Here is a 20,882-nt window from a genome sequence, read left to right as displayed (position 1 = left end):
TGTGAGCACAGAGACGTTCAGGAGAATAAAGACAGATTCACATGTTTGAAAATGATAAGTCACCACCGCGTTAGTCATAATATTAAAGGGCGGAGGTCATTTGCTTCAGATTGGCAGACCTTAATTAGGCTCAAGGCTGGATTAACTGGCTCCACATTACACAAGTCAAGAATAAAGGACTGACTCTTTTTAATCAAACCCTTCCTGTTCACTTTGATTAGGCCTAATCAGAAGTGAGGCTGTTTACAGATAACGCCTAGGAGTCACCGAAAAAATAAATAGAATATAAAAATCTAGAACTTCCCAATCAGCATCACTTCACTCTGTGTTTGCGTGTCTTCTACGTATACATACAACTGCACCCCACACCCCAACGCTTTCCATCCAAAACAAATTTAACATATAGCCATGCACAATGTGCATGACCAGCTTTCCGATGCACACCAACGTCAAACTTCCAGCTGCCTCACCAACAGACTTTGCCTGCCTGAATGTCCTCCTACCAAGGGAGGAAAGCAAGCCTGGCACTGCAAGAACAAGTACTGCAGGGAATGCAGCAACCAGGCACAGCTTTGCGGGGAGCGGAGCATTTGCTGCCTGTGCTGTGGGCTGGCTACATTTCCTGAGAAACCAAGATTTATGGGTTTCCCTTAACAGAAATAATAGAAGCATGCCAATTTATGCTATGTTATTAATTACTAGCAAATATCTTGCTAATTTGACTGTGATACACATATGTAAACTCTTAACTTGTTAGACTGAACTTGTTTGCTAAGGAGCTAGATAGATGAGATTGAAAGCTCCTACCAAAAATTTAACGCAGCTCTTATGTTAGCGAACAGATTTAGCTACACAGCTCCAAAATATTAATGTGGCTGTAAATGCTGGATCTGTAAAACCAGAACTTTACTTTGATAGCAAAGAATTTAGCCTTTGCTTTTGTTAAAGCTACAGAACTGAACTATGGAGTTAGTGGCACTAACACTACAGCAGTCTGTGTTGGTGGTGGACTTAACCCAAAGCAGAGAGAGAAGCAGCAATACCACACACACCACTCCTCTGGGCATGTTTAGAGGTACCTAAAAGACTTTGGAGCTAAGTGGGTAAGAATCAAGCTCTCTAAGCAGCTGAATTCCACTAAAAAACAGGACATTTTTAGCCCCTTGGGAAACTCTCCCTATGTTTTTTATGTACAGCATAATGCCAACTCCTTGAATCAGGGTTAGTTTCCTCCACAACTGTGCAGGTGAAAGCAGATTTTACCACTACATCTCCAGAAGTGTTTGAGTGCCACTAAAATTTAATTTTACCCAGGGTGGTACTGAAATTTACTTGAATTCAAACACCTTTCTGAATTTTCATAATGTACAAGCATTCCGAGAGATGCCAGTTATGATTCAAGGTGAAATTGCTCTCCTAGGCTTTCAAAATCCAAACTATTCATTATAGCTATTTAGAGCATTTTTCTGTGCAAGTCTAATGGCATAAGTACATTATGTTGAATTACTATTATGCTGCATCAATTGAATTAACTTCTGAAGTCAGTCTACGTCCCAAATAACAATATTATTCTGCCTGAAATTAATTTAAAATCTACAGGACTTAATATTTCTTACAATGCCTGCATGCTAAAAGCTCATATTCATTGGCTTTAAGTAGCTCCAATGAAAACTGAACTGTTGGCTGGCAGGAAAAAAAATAACACCAGGCAGCAAGGGCTATGATTTACAGGTGCTCTATCAGTGTGAGCCTGCTTTTGGAAGTGAACAGCCGTATTAAAAAGATCAAAACAGACCTGACTAGTGAAGGAAACCAATCTTTTCTCCGGAGCACAAGTCAAAACAAAGTCCTGTCAAAATCTATTCAAAAAGAGCAACAAAAGGATTGAATTTACCATGCATCCCTAGGCCAGCAGTGAGAGCGTGTTGTCTGCTGCAGTGGCCTTGGCAAACAGCTACCAAAGCACTTGACATGCATCGCCCTCTACTTCCTGTGGTGAAATCAGATACTGGAGGATGACTGATATGCTCACTTTGAAAAGGGATAGCACCAAGTTCAATCCAGCGTCCTTGGTCGAGTGCTCCCTTTATTCATTTGCTCACATCTGAACGTGGAGAGCTATTACTGGAGACTGATAAAGGTACACAACTCTGCAGCTTGATTTGTAGAAGAATGTTGGGAAATTTATTCTGAACTGACAGCAAAATACATTCAGATGTGGAGCTAAACTGGAGTTCAAACTATATGTTATCACATATTCTGAACTTGCTAAATCATGATAAACATGCCTCCTTATTTTCTGATACTCTGAAATCCCTCAAAAGGAAAGAAAAATAAAACGCCTCTGCATTGCACATCTTCTTTAATTCTTCAATTGCAATGGAGTAAACATTTTATCACAAAAGATCCAATATCTAGTGACTGTAATCAATAAGTAAAATTAATTTTATTTATTCACTTTTTGAAGCCAAAAGGGCCTCACACGAGCAGCAGCACCACCCAAAAAAGATGAAATGCTTCGCTGCTCAGAGCTGCTACAGCTCCTCTTTGAGAAGTGCTGCTTTAAACAGAAAAGCCAGGTGCCTTGGGCAGCCCCAGTGATGCGCTGCAGGATGGGAACCTGGTGTGTGAAATTGCTCTCAGATGACTAACTGCAGTTTTACTGTCTGCAGGCAAGGCAGACATCAGTATTGTTGCTGAAAAGCAGTTATTTTTGTTCTTAAATTTTTTAAGCAGTTACTAGAGGTTATAAAAGGCACTTGGTGCAGACTAACTAAATTTTATCTATAAAATGATCCATGGTATGGATTTCATATAACTGATATTCACAAAACGGCCCAACCACACACACACTTGTCTTTGTGGGTGTGTCTATGCTCTTTCCTTCTGTGTTCCCATTGCATTCCAATTCCTCTAGTGGGAAATTAAAACCATCACTCCAAGATTCTGTAGTTCAGACTGGGTATGGAACAATCTTCTCTAGGATTATCAAACAAACACTGACATTTGCAGCGGTTTGCTTGTGCACCAACAGTCATACCTGGCATGTATTCATATCTGTGACAAAAGGAAAAGCTTCCTTTTATCTTTCAATGATCATCAAGTGTATTCTTATGCTTTCTGAAGTCCATCTCACTGAGATGCTTCCAAGAAAATATTTAGAATCACACTGTCAGAGGCAAACATTCAATCTGCAAAAGCCGGGCTGGTGAGCAGCTGGCTTTAAAGCTCTTCTTAAAAAGCTTTGGTATTAGGGATGTTGTTGTAAGCTGAGAGTCTAATAATTTCCTTTTAATAATCACTGTGAACCGACACATAATCAGTAGCTTTGAATAGTCTCTGTGACTGATGTCACAGTTGGGAAAAATCAACCCCCATTTGACAGGGGTTTTGCAATAGAAACTCCTGTTACTAGCATGAAGCAGGTTGTCTCCATTAAACGTATTAAAGGATAGGGCTGTGCAACAAAGGCTGGTGGGATGTACTCATGAAGTTCATACTGAATATTCAGATGATGAATCATCTGCTCATGACAGGGGGTTGGAACTAGATGATCTTAAGGTCCTTTCCAATCCAAACCATTCTATGATCTCCGTCATTAAAATACTTCTGTCCTCATGACTTCAAGGAAAACCTCAAGCAATGAGGTCTCAAACAGACTCAAACATTGTGTTTGCCCAAACTTGTCAACAAATACTTTGAGATTTTTTCCCTCAGATGATTCTTTTCTCTGTTTGCCACCGAGGTGTTAATTCTGAAACTAACTATACATTTAAATAGCAAGAATGAATTTGAGTTCAAGGGAAGATGCTATTTCCATTATTTCATGTTTTCCTCAAGAACCAGATTTTTGGAGCCATGCAAAACCAGCAGAACCTCACTAGCTTTAGAGCCCTTTACCAAAATAAGTCCCCTAGAAATTACCACCTCCACAGGAACTCAAGTGAGAATACAAACTAAAAACAAAACAAAGCATTTGGCTACTAAGTTAAAGAATCTTTTTTTGGAAGATTAATTTTGACTGTAGGTAACAGCAATATTTCAGTCAGTTCAGTGTCTACAATGCCTTCCCCTGACAGTTCTACAGATTTGAGAGTGAAATTGAATTATGAAGTTCATACAAGATTTATTTCTGTCTCTTGCATTAACACCTATCATCAAGAACCCCATCAGCAGACATTAGCAAGTGAGGAGCTTAAGGACAATTGTATTATTAATTTTAAATAAATTGAGCATGTCTATCTTTTAAAGAGGTTCAAAGTACCAAAAGAAAAAAAAGAAGTGCAGAGACAACGCCAGGAAGATGTATGTGCTCCTACAAAACTTGACCTAAGCTCACCCTACCATACTATTACGGTTTGACCTTTCATTCTCTGAGCTCTGCAAGTGGCAGCAAAAGGAAACACACGACTCCTACCGACCACTGAGCTGTCTGATCATGCACCCCTGATCGGGGTTTTTGTTTGTTCCCCTTTGCTGTCCACAAACAAACCTGAGGAAATGCAGCAGTGGGAATTGGGAATGGGAAACAGGGAACAGACACAAGGAGACAGGCCAAAGCTTGGGGGAGTTTTTGCTTTGCTTTCGGCAACAACCTACCGGCATTCTGTCAGCATGACAATTGTTTTTTTCCTAAGCATGTTGGTGACAGCAAGAGGAGAAAACAAAGCCTTGCGGGTCCATGACTGCAAGGCTTCTGACCAAGGAGTCAAGAAACACAACTCAATCTGCTATGTCAGCTTAGACTCCTGCCCAGCTTTTCTGGCTGCATAATGGGAAAATGGGGCTAATAATAATCTTCATTCCAACAACAAAGCCTGGGTCTAAGAGAAGAAGAAAAATGATCAGGAGAATGATACAATACAGAAATGCAGTATCTGATGAAGCTGGTATTTCAGGAAAACTTCATTTTACTGTCATTCACAGGTATAGCAACTCACCAAGGAATAAAAGATATTCTGCAGTTAAAATGGGAACAGATACACTCACTGAATCATGGATCTCTTGTGACATGTGTTTCCTTTATAAAGTTTTTGCTTAAAAAGTAAAAAAGGAATATACACCATCTGATTTCGTTAAAAAAAAGAAAAAAGATCTTATACTCTTATCTACTGATTTCTAATTGCATGAAGGGATAGATGCACACTAACTTCTATTCATTAAATTTAATCAAAAGAATTCTTGGCTGTTTCATTTAAGGCGGATTTAATCAAGCAAGGTTGGCTCTGAAGTGAAATTACAGTCTTTAGACTGTGGAACAATTAATTTAGAGTTTCGTCCTGCAACAGGTCCCTGATGAAATACTGAATTAGCAGATTGCAATAGGGCATTTTGGATAGGTAATTTTAAATACAATTTAGGTGTTTTCTCTTAAGACGCGTAGGCAAAACATTCGTGGAAACTCGCATGTTATTTTTCCAAACCTCTATGGAAATATGATATTGCTCAAAAGTTTTTATACTACACCAACAAACACCAAGGCAAGAATGTTTGTATCACACTAGAGATCAAAGACTTCTCTTCAGGTTAATCTCACGGAAAAATAGTACTCAATGTGCTTTCCTACCAACAAGGTATTGGGAAGCTTTTGGTTATTAAGCATTTGTACCAGCTAGGATAAATAAAAGAACTTAATGTTTTACATGAACTTTACATTTATTGTGATGTTAAATCACAATCTTCAGAATTTGGGGCTCTCTGGAGTCTTTCACTCCAAGTAATTTAATTTCCATTACAGTGAAATATGTCCACGTCTAATCTCAAGCTGAAATAAGGTAACTCTTCATGACAATCTTAAAACACACCCTACAGCCAGCTCCCCTGACTTCAGTTGCCTTGAAAGGTACCACAAAGCTCACTGCTGTCCTCAGCACTTCTATTGTGGCAAGAATCTGAGAGGTGATGTGTAGGAAAAAACCAAACTCTTCCTAAACTATCCCACAAAGAAGGTTTTGGACAAATCTTTTTATAATTAGACACAAGGAAGATTTCCCTGACTAAAGCCAAAGCCATTCAAATCAGTAACAGTTTAGATATCTGCACTAGAACCAGATCTCTGACTGTGGTACACTTTGTTAATTGGAAGAGTAGTTTTAACCTACAGTGACTCCCAGGCTATCTGCTTCATTTTCCCAGATCAGACTGAAAAGCTGCAATTTAGTTTTGATGTAAAGAAAAGAGCCTGCAAGGCCATTTCAGTAACCAACTGCTAATTCCAGCAAATACTCTAGTCAGGCTGTTTGACTGAAATGACAGCTTAAGTTGTCTTATCCCTCACACAGGTGCACATTGCAGTTTGAATGTTAATTTTCATGTGCATACTTAAAAAAGGAAAAAACGTAAACTAAAAAAAAAAAAAGAAAATGCTGTTGCTCAGAGATGTCCTGTGGAAAGCACTGGACTATCCAAAGCTGTACTATCCTGCTTCAATCCAAAAAGTTCAGGAAAAACAACATGGAAGTCAAAGCCTATTCAAGATGTACAAATACCTAAAGTAAAAGCTGGAAGAGCAGAGTAATTTCTTTGTCATCCACCATCAGGATGAGAGCTCTACTACTGATTCTACAATACAGAGTATTTGTTCTGAACATTTTTTGGACTGATACTTGTCAGGCTGTCATCTATTTTTAGTCAATAAGGTCAGCTCAGACATTGGATAAGAATATACATTTTTGTTGGCCTGGAAACTGTGTCTTGCTTTTTCTAAAAATGCTGTATTAGCTCATTAGCTCTTGACTAACCATGTGGAACAATCAAATCAGCTTTTATACCATACTATAGCCATTACAACACATCACCTGTGAGGCTTGAAGGAGGTTACAAAGAGTTTTCAGCAAATTGAGGTACAGGATCAAGCATGAAAACCAACTGAATACAAGCCATGTTTCTGCTTACTACCAAGGTCTAATGCCCTCACCTTTTACCTGATTGAATTCCCATGTGAGAAACACACTATGGTCAAAGGCTACGAAAACACATCTCTTACAGAGGCAATCCATCCATTTACTGCTTTCTGGTTAGTGCACTGAAGTGTGCTCAAGCTTCACACTGGCCTGAAATCCACGAGGCAGTAACAGCCAGTGTTTTAAATAGAACTGGTGTCTGGGCCCTCTTCCACTATTACAGTATAACTTCCATTTTCACAGTATAATTGAAGATATACTTTAAGCCTTCAAAGCATTACATGACTTTGGAAACCATCACTACTTAGGTGGTTTCTCTCACCCTTCAGCAAGAAGGCTGCAGCTGTGTTAGCTGAAATTCTCGTGCCGCTGGCAAAGCCAGAGCAAACCACTGCAAAATATATAGTGAAGAGAAAATATAATTATTATGGATCCAGACATAAGGGAGTACTGATCAGCTTGCTGCATCAAATTCCTCATGGCAAGCATGGTAACATTTGCTTGGCCCCTTGTCCTTTTAGTCAACTTTCCTTGGGCATGTGGGAATCTTCAGTTTCTCCACCACTGAGTGATTTGTCAGGATTATTGACTGGCATGGCTAACTGTGCTATGTGGCATATGGCAAAACATACTAATGTGAACAGTGGTCATATTATTATTACTATGTTTGCAAAATATATAGGTGATGAAGTTTTAATGACTTAATTTAGTTAAAATACATACAATTTAATTTTAAGACAAAATCTGGCTATAGAGAGCTATAAGCATTATAATACCATGATCAAAGCATCACTATACACAGCAGTTTTATCATCTAGAAACATTACAATAAAATCTGTTAGTAAATTAATGAAAGGTCAGAAAGATTAAGGGATTAAATTTCTAACTGGTACAAAAATATGCAAATTGAGTACTTGACTGGAATGTGGCCATGCCTTTATGCCTTCTATAGAGGACATGAAGCAAAAAACCCAGATTACATTTTGTACATGTAAGACAGCTTCACATCAAAAGTCAGTGGGAGGATGTTTTGTTGGCAGATCAATGAAAAGGTGAAGTACATAGAAAAAAATCAAAACACGTAAGAAAAGATTCCAGTTGGAAGCAATCTACTTTTATATTAATTTTTCTAAATCTCTACTTAATGCTACTTTAGCTCTACAAAGAATATAATTTGTAATGACTTGCATGATCAGGTAATCCCCATGTGGCTACAATATAGTTACAGGGCGTATGGCTTAGTCTTTGTTCACGCCTCTTCTTCTTTCCCAAAACCCTCCCTCCTGCCCCTGGGCTGCAATAACACATTCATTAACATAGAAATTTGATGACCTAATGTGTGATAGGAGTCAAAATTATGTCATTCACACGGCACTGCAGAACAACCAAAAAAACCCACAAATCCTCATTAACTCAGTAACCTTGCCCACAATAAAATTACTTTTTAAAATTAATTGAAAGGAAAAAAAACCCCCAAAACATTCAGAAAGCTGGGTTGCAAAATAAAGCTCAAAGATGCCTAAATATTGCTTTCCTTCTGTCATATTTGGATATAGTAACTATGATAAAATAGTAAATCTTCAGCTAACAAATTGCATTTAAAGTAGCAATATTTTTTTTTAATCTTGTCTTGAACAGAGACCATCTGTCTACAGTGAACACTTACCTCACCCACAACCTTTCCCCCTTAAATAAACGTACCTCCTATGAAAATCTCTAAAGAGATGGTTTTTTTCCTAGACTAGGATTAATTTTTTTTTGTTAAGGCATGTTTCATTACTTTGCAATCTGCTGCTGCCATCTCCTGTGTTAAACGAGGCAGCAAGTAACTTGATACTTACGAGCAGGCTATTTAGCTTTGACCATATGGAAATGGTTTCTGGTGGTCAAGCAGAGAGTTCTCCATCTAAATACACCACAGAAGCCTGTTAAAAAGTTAGTGTTACCTCTAAGTGACTCCGTCGTTCTGCAATCACTCGTTCATCTTTGTTTCCAAAGAGCTTCTTTGGGGGGAATTCTAAAGTGGCAAGCTGGAAGACATTAAAGGATGAATCGGCATCAAAAGTGACAGGCTCAAATGAGAAAATTCTCTTTAAACTTTGAAGCAACTGGGAAGAAGAAAATGCCAAATATTCATGAGCTACACTATACGCTATTAGCATATATCACATTACACATTTCTACTGATGTTATTACGATCTGGTCTGTAGTACTGCTAAGTACGCATTTTGTCACCAGTGAGAGACAGGAAGCAAATTTAGGAATTAGACTGCCACCGTATGCCCTCATAAAGATTACAAAGGTGCAAACTGAATCTGATGTGACAGCACCCACTAGGAAGCAAGAAAGATCTTAAAAGATTGCTTTCAGTTTCTTAAAAACTGTGGTCTCCAACTGTAGTGCCATGCAATTTGTCTTTTCTTATGTTGTATTGTAAACATATGATCATTGGATCTAAGCACTATCACTGAAGTTATGGTGTGGAAGATGGCATTGCTGGACTCCAGCTCACACCTGAGCCAGACCCCAGGGACCTTTCGTTGTGCCTTGAGCTACAATTTCTTCCTTCACAGCAGGGACAGGCTAAGAGCATGCACCTATGCTGAGACAGCAGCAAAGATAATGGAAAGTGGGACTTCTTGAGTTGTAACTCAACTGTAGCTCAGTCCCATTCAAATGTGTACCCATGCTGCAAGTGATAGCTTTAATTTCTGAAGAGAATCCCCATGAGCAGGCAAAATCTCATTTATCTCACTGAAAAGAGGCAGCAGCACAAATCCTAAAAACATCTATTCAGATCTGTCCTTTTAGGAGTTCTTCCACAGAGGTGTTCAAAGTTATCTTCTCATTTCTTTTTCATCCTGTAAGAACTGTGGAAAGCTATACTGGTAAGAGAGAACGCAAAATAACTGCCTTTCTTGTACACCAACAAATAAAATGCTTGCACAAATTCCTGCCAGCTATATCTGGAAAACACACAAAAAAGTAAAGAGTTGGTAACAATTACCAGTGAACTTGGTTTGCTAAGCCACTGCTGCTGGGAACAACGCACAAGAAAGCAAGTTGTCTCCACGTAGTTTGTGTTTGCACTTGAAGGCACATCAAAACCAATTTCTTCCTGGCTCTCACTGTATGAGACAGAAATATGCAGCCTCCCATTGGCATTGCTGAAGTTATTTTGCAGGCGAAAGCCCTGTGTAAAAATGCCTCCTGCATGAATTCCCCTGGCTATTTGATGATATTGAACTAATAAACAAGATACATCATTTTCTAGTATATCAGCACATACAGGACTGTAGAGAATTTACGGCTGGTTACAAGGAGCAGCAATATACTGAATTAAATGAGGAGCTCCATTATTAACATTGAATGTAAGCATCTTTAAAATGCAGAGGAATTCTGCAATACAAATAATTTATTCCCATTCTCTGGTTCAAGTCCAACAAGGATAATTTGAAGAAATGCCTAGACATTTTCAAATAAGTGACATAAAGTGATGTGGAGCACCAGAGAAGACGGAAGAGATGTCTGCTCTGTGTCAGTCTTGCCAGCACACCCCAATTATATTCCTCAAATTTCTCTAGCCGTATCCTTCTCAGTGTGCCTGCTTCTTCATGTTGGCAGGACAAGCAGTCCACAACCAGTTTCCTATAATTATGTCCTTGGGACTTATTTTCACTGCATTACTCACTCCTTATCCTATACAGGATTATAAGTGCTAATATCTTCAAGGACTTCAAAACCCCAGCCCTGCAGAAATTATATTTTATTAAACAGTACCGCATCATGTCATTACCAGAAACAAGCAGATAAACTAGCTACCACCACAATCCCCTCCTGGCATCCCCTCCTGGCCCTGGAGAGATTCTTCTTACATTTATTTCCTAATAAATACTTTCATTATAAAATTTTCAGATAGGGTCTGTTAAAAAACAATTTGCACAAATAAAAAGCCTACTGCTACAATGTACTCAGGCATACTCTGTAAAGTCAAAGCAAGGTCTTACAGCTAAAATCAGGAGTGAATTCTTTATCTAAATTCAGTTTGATTTAAACAGGCTTATGGGGACTGATCGTACAAAACTTTGGGACAGGCCAGTTGCTTTCCTAATCTGTTAACTTTCTGCATACATCTTAGGAGAAAAATAGTTGAATTTTCTAAAACCAGTAAGTTTTGCTAAACTCATTCAAACCAAAGTAGCTACTCACAGAGTTTTAATATTTCTTAGCTCCCAAATCACTACGATACACAAATCTTTGAAGCCAAGCCAATGAAAGTCCATTATTACAGTCATAAATTTAACATACAAGAGAAATGTCTCAGCCAGTAAGCTCAGCTCTGAAATGTTCAAAGTCACAATATGTACCTAAATGAAAATCATAATTTCATTGCTGGCCAAGACCTGGATCTGAACACTTCTGACATAGAGAACGACACATAATAAAAACCTCCATCCAGATCAAAATGCCAGTGTGCCAAACCATACCTGGCACATATAGATACCTTACTTAGGTTTGTAATACACCTATATGTACATACATGCAACTTGGGAGGATTTTGCATCCTGCAGAGGGTACGTTACAAAGGTCTAATCATCTACTGCAGTCACCATCTCCACAGGGCTGGATGCAGAAGGTGCAGAACCTGTGGCCTGCTGGAACATTTCTCTGTCCCACTCTTTTCCCAAGGATCCTCTGGCTGCTCTTTTAGCCAAATAACTGGCAGCTGTTCACCTCACAAACAAAAAATAGAGACCGTTCCTGTCACAGATGACCACCCAGCTATATGACAGAAAATCCTCCAGCCATAGATTTCATCACTTCAGCAGCTCTTGGAAACCCTGAATTATTCCAATGTGTTCTATTTTACTACATGCCAAGAGTCTAATCCCCACCAAAACGAAAAGAGAGACATTCAAAACTCTCCAGGCTTTAGTTTCAGGCTGTCTGAACACTTAATGCCGACATGACAGCAACAGTTTCCACCCAGTTCACAGCTTGAAAATCATCTTTGCAACATGAGAACTAGAACCATTCATGCAGCAATGTGACTTATGCAGTCCTGTACGTGACTGTGTAATTCCACTGTAATAGGAAGCTGGTCCATTGTAGTATATTTATATAAAAATACAGTATTAGTATATTTAGCAGAGGTAGTATGCATATATATATGCATTATGTATATGTACAGTGTGTGTGTGTGTATATATATACACACACACCCCCCATTGATCTCTGTCACTCTGATTTATAAAGGTACTCCTTTAGTGTGGGGAAAAATATGCTGGTGTAAGAGTTCCAGAGTTCCACAATTATGCAGAGTGATGATAAAATATTCTCATCCCATCATAATTCTGGTTTATAAAAAAAGAAAAGCCCAGCAATATAAATATACTGAAGTAATGATGTTATGATAGTCTATAAAGACCCTTTGTCCTGATGTATCATTTGACATACAGACTCTGAATGTAATTATATGACTCAGAAGTGCAACGATTCCTGAGAATTTTGAGGTTTATCTAAAACACTCATTTAAGTCAAATTGCAGCAGCAAATATTTCAATAAATTCAAATTTTGTTATTACTACTGCTACAACACCTTTAAGAAACTGCACAGCAACTTCAGATGAGATTACCACTGATGCACACAGCACAGTATGTGACTGAGCCGCATTTATTCCATCACTTTAAAAATGTAAAAGATCTGCAGGTGTAGATTTTGCATCAAGATGTTTGCCTTGGCTCAAACACTGTAACAGAATTTCACACTATCCAGATTCAGGACTATAAATTATTCTTTTAGAGTTAAATAGCTGTGTACCCTCTGGTTCAAATTAGTTCTTCAAAGGTCACACCTTGACTATGAGATGCGCGTTTTGCAGCAATACAAGGTGTAACGGTGGGACTCTACAGGTAAATTATTCTACTCCCCTGAAAGGTCTGAAGCACGCCCCTCCTCTCTGTCCCCCTTGCTGCAGTGGCAATGAAAGCATTTGGCAGCCAGTCTTTTTCAGCAAGGATGTTTCGTTGTTTTCCAGGGTTGCTGATGAGGTGATGTGTTTTCTGTCAGGGGAAATTAAAAGGCATATTCCCCAGCCTGACAGGAAGAGAAAGCTTGAATGATTTCCTGAGAAGCTCCTGTATGTAGCATGCAAGATTTCTAATTTTTATTTTGTCTGCAGAAGCATTTCCCTACTATACTTCATTATAAGCATCGCTGCAATACGTATTCCATTCTACACCTAGGAGTATGCACACACACGCACACACATGTGCATACATGCCTGCATACTGTGGGCAAGGCTGGGACTATTCTTAGACCCAAAATGCAAAGACAGATAATATCTTAAAATAGTACAGAGACACCTCAAGACCACATGTCAGCACTCCTAATGTCTTTCAGACATTAAACTTTTTACTGTTAATGATGTTTATCCTATCTGGCAATCGTTGCTAGGCAGTAGCAGTCTTAAGGAGACGCAAACAGTCATTTGCAATTTACTCCCTAATTTCTTTATAATAAATAAAGACTGTGTTTTATCTCTGGGTCTTGTATTACATGGGGGTATGTTATTTGTCTGTGTCTCAGCAGCCTTATCTGTAAGAAATGATACTTACCTACCATGATACAGTATTTGTGAGATTAGTACGATCAAGCTTAGACAGTACTAGCTCCAGTCCTCAAGGGGAAGGTGCTTCAAACCTAGCAAGTGGTATTCTAGTAAATTTTAAACAGCTTAATGGATTCCTGTACATCTCTCACGTTTCAGCCAGGGGACTGGTTTTAACAGAGTTATCTGCAGGTTTTTAATGCTGGTAAAAGTAGATGGCAGAACAGGAAGTGACCCTTTCTTTAGTCCCCTCTTTTATCTTACATGCAACTTTTTGACCTTAAGATTCACTTACTTCTGGAAACAGCATATACCTAACGACATCTGTATGGAAGTATACCCTTTTACAGTGAAACTATACATCTTTGTAGCCTTCAACTACTGAGCCCCAGGAAGAGATGCAAATTTGGAGACTGGCCTTTTGGAAACCAAGAGTGTGCAAATGAAGGTTTCCATATCAGGAAAGGCTCAGCCTAGGACAGAGTGCACCCTCGTTTCAGGACCTTCAGAAAACGAAGTCATCAGTGTTTGAAGGGTGTCCTTTAGTTTCCATTATATTCAGTTGGAGACTCTTCACTGACATTCACTGAAGTTTGCTAGAGACCTGCTGGATTGAATTCAGTTCAGGGGTTTTATGGTACAGCAGAACATAACATGTTAATAAAAAGTCTTGTACAGTACTTTGCAGAAGATATTTAAATATATAGTGGACCAAAGTAAAATACCACATAATATAGTCATATAGGCTTGTCACTTCTGAAGCGTGAAATAGTTTGAAGTGTTATGCTCTCTAAACATTAAAAAAGTGTCATTTTCCAACATCAAGCAAAAATCTACAGGATTGAGACATCTCATTATTTCTGATGGGCAAAATCTATGTTTTAGTGCCTACAATATGGTAAAAGATTTTTTTTAAGAAGAAAAACAGGGCAGACACTGATGGAGGCTGAGTCATCTTCAATCTTTCATCCCAAATTCTCTTTGTACTTCAATGTTTTGATATATTTAAATGGGGGGAAAGAGGGGAAAAAAGAAAATTAAGGAAATGCTAACTATTAAAAAGTCAGTCTTCTTTAACTCTCATGTTACTTTTACAACTCTGAATTTTCTCATTTTTCAAAAGGCATGTCTGACTTTTGATCCTTTGTACCAGAAATCTCTGTCACAGAGGAGAAAAATCAAACAGAAGAATGTGGCATGGTTTTGCAGCCAGTGTGGCTGCACCTGACTTGATTTTGCAGTGAGTAATGAAAGAAAAAACTGCCCTACTTTTAGTTTTTGAAGTTTAAACAAAGTAACTTAAGCCTCAACTTCTCAAGATGTACTAAGACTCCCAGAGTTTAAAGAAATTGGACAAAAGCTGTATTCTTAACTAGGAACTTGCACTAAATATTTAGGGATTTGACAAAAAGGTTAAAAAAAAAAAAGGCGTAACTTCTATATTTTACTAAGATTTTGTCTGAAATAAACCACCTGTTCTACACAATTTCATAAGAGACCCTTAGGCAAAGGGAAAAAGTTAATGCTTCATGAACAGATTAAAGGCTATTATTTATAAACTAGATAAAAATCAGAGATTAAAGATAAATCATTTGAACATCTACTATCCACTATAAAAGAAACCAACAAAATAACTCAAAAACCACTTAAGCCACATTTTCAGGTGATATAGATCAAACTATTTAAAGTTCAAATGATGTCTTTCCAAATATGACTGAATAATACTCCAAACTTATTCTCCTTTAAAAAATAGCAACACAGTCCTCCATCATGTAAACCCTCCAGTGCCTCCCTGCTATGTACGCTATAGGTAAGTGTCCCTCAGAGGACGAAAAGATTAAAGACAATATTTTCCATTATCAACTAATCGAGAAGAGGGAATATCCAGGGGATTCTTTTATGGATATTCAGTTTGTCATCTACTTTTCTTCTTCTATTTCCTTAGAGAAGGCTGAACAGCTTTCAACAGCAATAAAAGCCACAATTTATTATAACAAACAAATAAGGATAATTCACCTCCTAAACCAAAGAAAACCCAAGTGACCAGGAAACAGAACTGGAAAAAGGTTGTTCACGACCTTCCTCCTACACACAGGGTCCCTGCAGAAGGTCCTCAATAACAGGCTAACACAGTCAGTTCTTCACAAAGACACATAGAGTCTTTGAGCTGACTCTACTCCAGCCCCTGTCCCCCGGGTCTTTGTAGTGTTTCTGAGACCCGAAAAGCTGCTCTAGGCTCATCCCTGCCATCTCAGTGACTCTATCAGAGCCACAGGCTTCCAGCTTTCTGTGTTGTCTCTCCTTGCTGCTACAGGCTGCAATGCCTGGATGTCAGGCAAACACACACAAAGGAACGAGCACCTCTCTCCTTCCTTGAGGGAGTCTACTCTGAAAAATCCTAAATAAATCAGTCAGCAAATACGTCCCTTCTGACAAATACAAGAGAGCTCATATTGCAGAGTGATGCACTGGCTTTTTGTTTTGGGGGGAATTTGTTCTGGTTTGGGTTTGTGGGGTTTTTTTTTTGTTTTGTTTGTTCTGCTTGGGGTTTTTTTTTTCTGGTATCTCCTGAGCACAATTATACCACAACTTGGTTTCTCATTCCTTTACAGCACAGCCTTTTCTCAGACAAAAACTTATTTTGCCCTATGTACATGAGAATGCTCTTTTCTTCCTATACCCATCCTTTTTGCTCTATGCCAAAGTTTTACCTGCCCACAGAACTGGTTTAACCTTTGCATTTCTGGCTGGCAGGAGGAACTCCTGGTTTGCATGTTCCTTTTTGCCTGGCCCCTATGCAGGCAGCCCAGTGAGGCAGGTCTACTTGATACCCTCCAGAACACATCCCATTGAGGCCAGAGTGTACTGGATGATCCTGCTAGGGTTAACCTGCCAGGCAAACAATTCTGCAGCTTCCTACTGTACTCAGACCAACTACAATTCCTTGCCTTTTTCCTACTTACCACTCTGCAGCATCACCCATACATAAATAGGTACCTCATCTACATCATTCCTCTGCAATACTGGCACTAAGACATGACACAAAGCACAAGCACTTCTGTCTCCTCCAATAAGCGTATGCAGTTCTGTTGTGAATCCCATCAAAGCCTGGATGCTGCAACTAACCCCCACAGATCATCTCTATATTCACCAATTCTTCCCAGGATACACAAGGTCCCTAAACTCTGCTGTCTCTAATTCCAGGCAACTCTCATAGAACATTTAATATCTTCCTGGCATGCTTGCCAGTCACCTTCCTCAGACAGGCGTAACTGCTTCTTCAAAGAACATTTCAACTTTTTCTGTCACTTAAGAGGAATAAGAACACAAAAAAGAAATTCACCTCCTGTTAACCTCCCTCTGATGATGCAAAATTACCAAGTAGGATTGGACACCAAAGATTTCTCTTTTGCATTTCACTAACTGTGCCTCACTGTCTTTGAATCGTGCCCATATGCCTATCAAACGATCATCTGAATTATCAGAAAAGGTTGAGAGTTCTCATATCCAAGTTTCTCCTTTAAAAAAGAATGCTGACCTAGACTCAATAAGCATTTTTGTAGCTATGGTGAGATGTGGAGGCCACAGTTTATCGCATTATTTTACCTCTATTTAGTCTGCCTCCTGCTATTGAGAAAAATTAAATTAACTGCAGCCAAAGAAGTTACCTTGCATTACAGGGGTGTTTTTCTTTTTCTTACAGCAATTTTGAGACTAGTCGGAATAATAACATACCAAAGTGGAGCCATAAACAATGGTCAATATAATATTTGACAAATTACTTCATAGTTTTGTTCATTACAAGCAGTACGATAGCATTTAAATACAGAATAACTATAAAAATGAGCGATAGGATATATCAAATTCATGCAAACCTTTCACAGTTCTATAAAATTATGCCGGCTTGGGAGTTTAATCTCTCTTATGAAAAAGAGAAACTAACATAGCCAGGGCATCTTTCTAAATATAAACCACTATCTGCATAGCTCAGGATTATCAAGGAAAGAGCAGCAAAAATTGGCCCAAGCAGCAAAGAAAATATATTAAGTTCTCTATGCAGGTTGTAGAAAGGCAGAATAAGATGCTGCAGAAACCGCATACGCCAACCCAAAGTATATAATCATCTCACATGCAAACCAGTCAAACTCAAATAAAAATAATTAAATAAATCAGGAAAATAAGCATGAAAAAAATTGTAACATACAATGTCCTTGCAGCCATGATTTTGCTCCCTTGTTCGTCTATCCCTTGCCCCAGGGTAGAAGTCTCTGGCGGAAAAACCCCAGTACTGCATGGCAGACCATGGTGTAGGACAAGGGCACATGCTGACCTGGAGAGTCTATGGACAAGTTTAACACGTACTCTCTATGCTTTTAGCTCACGATTTTGCAAACTAAACATTAATTTTTTTCATGTAGTTCCATGTCATGGTGCTTGGTTGTTTCTTTAAAGAAATGGCAACAACTGCTGGGTTTGCAAGGTCATGTCTTCAAAGCTGAACACATTAATCAATCTTTATCAATGTGTAGCTCAAATCCCAGTTCTCAAAAAGAAGGTAAAAAGGGAATTTTTTTAGTGCTCTTTGCAGGGTTTATTTTCCTTTCAAAAATTATTTGGCATTTGATTCATTATCTTCCCACTGGGATTTCTAGTAAGGTAATGGAAGTGTCCCTGCAACAGAACAAGGTGGGCCACACAGCAGGCACCATGTATACTGCATTCCTGCCGATGACACATTTGCTATCATGCCACTTCGATTGAACACCAAGAAGTCACAATACCATTCGATTTAAGCAACAGAAATAGGTTGAGAGAGAAGAATTCACCATAGCAGCTTTCACAGGTCTTCCCAACAAGCAAAAAAGATTTGCTTGTTGCATACAAGCTCATCTCAGTGACATCTGGCAGCATTTATGAAACATCCCCATCTTGTGAGCCTAACTGATGCCATAAATTTCAGTCACCTTTGCCTTTGAGAAATGCTAATAATGAAAACTCATCAAAGAGCAGCAATAATTTCTACTGCTCACTAGATGGATGCCTTTCCTGACTGCCCAAAATTAATGGCAGATCTCAGGGTCTTAAAGAACAGCTATCAGAGAGAAATACACCTACAAACAAACATGCAGTATGCCTCTAAGTTTGATTTGTTATAGATGCAAAGCAGCAACTCTCACAACAAACTGGACTGATTACGTGGAGAAGTTAGCTAGCCTTCTGCATCAGTTAAAATGATGAAAGTAGAGAAAATGCAGTCCAAGCACACAAATGGGAAGCTTAAAAGGAACTACTCAGTCCCCCTTCCAACAGTAAGAGCGATTAATAGTCACATAGGTTATACATAAATTTTGACTTGCCTCTAATCTTAAGTTCAGTCATTGCAGAACTAGCTACTTTATCAAAAGATTAAAAACTAGCTGTAAGCCTCATACAAACTTGGGATTTTTCTCCCACTATCCCTGCTGTCACTAAGTAAAGCTTAAAACAACAGATAACTAATTAAATGTAATAAGCTGAAAAGATACATTTTCAGGAGTTCACTTGGCCAAGGATTTTGAACCTGCAGGACAGAAGCAGCAACTATGGGGACTAGAAATATGCCTGTTATGACCAGTTTCATGAGCAATACCCTATTTACTGCTCTTCCTAGAGTTGCCATGGTGGTGGAGAATAGATATTTGCTTCCAAGTATAATAGAATTTCTTGATCAAGCACTTGAAGATAAATGCTTAGAAAGCAAGATCCAATTATAGACTACATATACATGGAAAACTGAAGGATACACTCGATTAAAACACCATGGTATTGAAGTCAGCATCATTATTGGGGGCAGGGGAGAAAACAGGAACGTGTTTAACTACTGCAAGTATTTGGGTTTGGATTACATGTCAGTAATTTCACATTTACTGTCTGCCAGATGCTTTCTAGAAGGCTAGAATATTTGTCCCCAACAAGCACTACATCACTGAGTCTGCATACAAGTGATGCTGTTCCTACACAAATTTTAGTAACCAAGAAAAGCAAGAAAAGCTCTAAGACCACATGATTTTTTTTTACAGCATCCTTAGAATGAGTTCTAGCACATAAGAGCCTTCAGGTACAATCAGAATGGAAATTAAGCTACTCTACACATGTAAACAAAACCCTGCAATACAGTAGTTTGCAATTACTTTAATAATACCGGTACTATTCAAAAACTGATCTGAGCTTAAAAGTAAAGGTATTCTTATTTATTCCCCAATTTACAAATTAAAATAAAACTGGAGGTAGACTTGAATGTACAGTGAGCAATTTATGGGTTTAAAATATTGCTAAAGCTTTGCTGTAATATTTTTTCCAAAAAAGACACAAGAAGACTAGGATATGCAGTGTTCACTATCAGTTCTGTCAGTAACACATCTAAATGTGTAAGGAAAACATGCAACAGGCAGCACAGTTGAAACAAGACAGTTTTTGCTACTATTATCTATGCTATTTTTTCAAAATTAACCTCCGTATTTTCACAAAAAAAAAATAGATTTAGAGCTGGGTCCTCATATCCTAAATCAACTGAAACCAAAGGGTTCTACTTGAAAGTCTACTTAATCTGACTGCATATCCCTGACCAACACAATGAGAACACGCTGTTCTTCACAAAACCCTTAGAAGACAGTGAGACTGTCGATAACAGCTAATGATTAATGAAGCACAAGTCTTGAAGTCTTCCAAAGCAAGGTAACCATTAAAAAAATGAAACAAGGAATGAAAACTCCAATCATCCCCTCTGCCTTTCTCCAAGCGGGAAGAAAACAGAGACACGGAGCCACAGCCTAAGGCGTTCCCCAAGCCTATAGACAGAAGCAGCTAAGAAATTGCTTAATCTCAGTGAGCACCTAACCATCAAGTTACATTGTCTAGGAATTGCTCTTCTCAGAGACATACCTCTCTCGCAGATAGCTGTTATCCATCTGAAACTAGTTTACTGATGAAACAACATTAATATTTGGTATCATGCAAATTCACTGGATTATTGAGCAGAGCCTTGAAAATCAGATTATCAAATAATCAAAACAATCATCCTGTCAAATTGTTTGTGAATTATGAGATGCAGGCCTCACCTTTCTCCAGATGCTGCTGCTTTCAATTTCTGCATTACTAATGTGTAACACTTTTGCTCAGCAAAACTAATGAAACCTGGCATTTGATGTCTGCCTGAAAGTTAACCTCATCTCATTCTGAATTTATCAGAAGACCTATAAAGCTAGTTGTATGTTCCCAGAGAAATTATTGGAAACTCATTGGTTTCATTGGGACAGACCGAAAAACCCAGATCACTGACCAAAACACTGGAGGGAGGAAGGAGAAGGAGGAGAGATGAGATAGAGAAAAA

General features: G+C 38.5%; 1 protein-coding gene across 6 annotated transcripts in view; it reads right to left on the bottom strand.

The window, feature by feature from the left end:
* Positions 1-20,882, bottom strand: part of KIF16B (kinesin family member 16B) — a 143,375-nt gene that overhangs the window by 12,078 nt on the left and 110,415 nt on the right. For all 6 annotated transcript variants that reach the window (XR_003991894.1, XR_003991893.1, XM_030489904.1 and 3 more), the window contains one exon: positions 8,849-8,932. Coding sequence is in view for 4 of the 6 variants with exons in the window: in XM_030489904.1 (XP_030345764.1) it covers positions 8,849-8,932 (84 nt within the window). In the remaining 2 variants the exon portion in view is untranslated. The remainder of the gene's footprint in view (positions 1-8,848; positions 8,933-20,882) is intronic.

Source organism: Strigops habroptila, chromosome 6 (assembly GCF_004027225.2).
Source record: "Strigops habroptila isolate Jane chromosome 6, bStrHab1.2.pri, whole genome shotgun sequence".
NCBI lineage: Eukaryota > Metazoa > Chordata > Aves > Psittaciformes > Psittacidae > Strigops > Strigops habroptila.
Note: the sequence above shows the minus strand (reverse complement) of the source record. Positions and strands in the feature narration are given on the sequence as shown.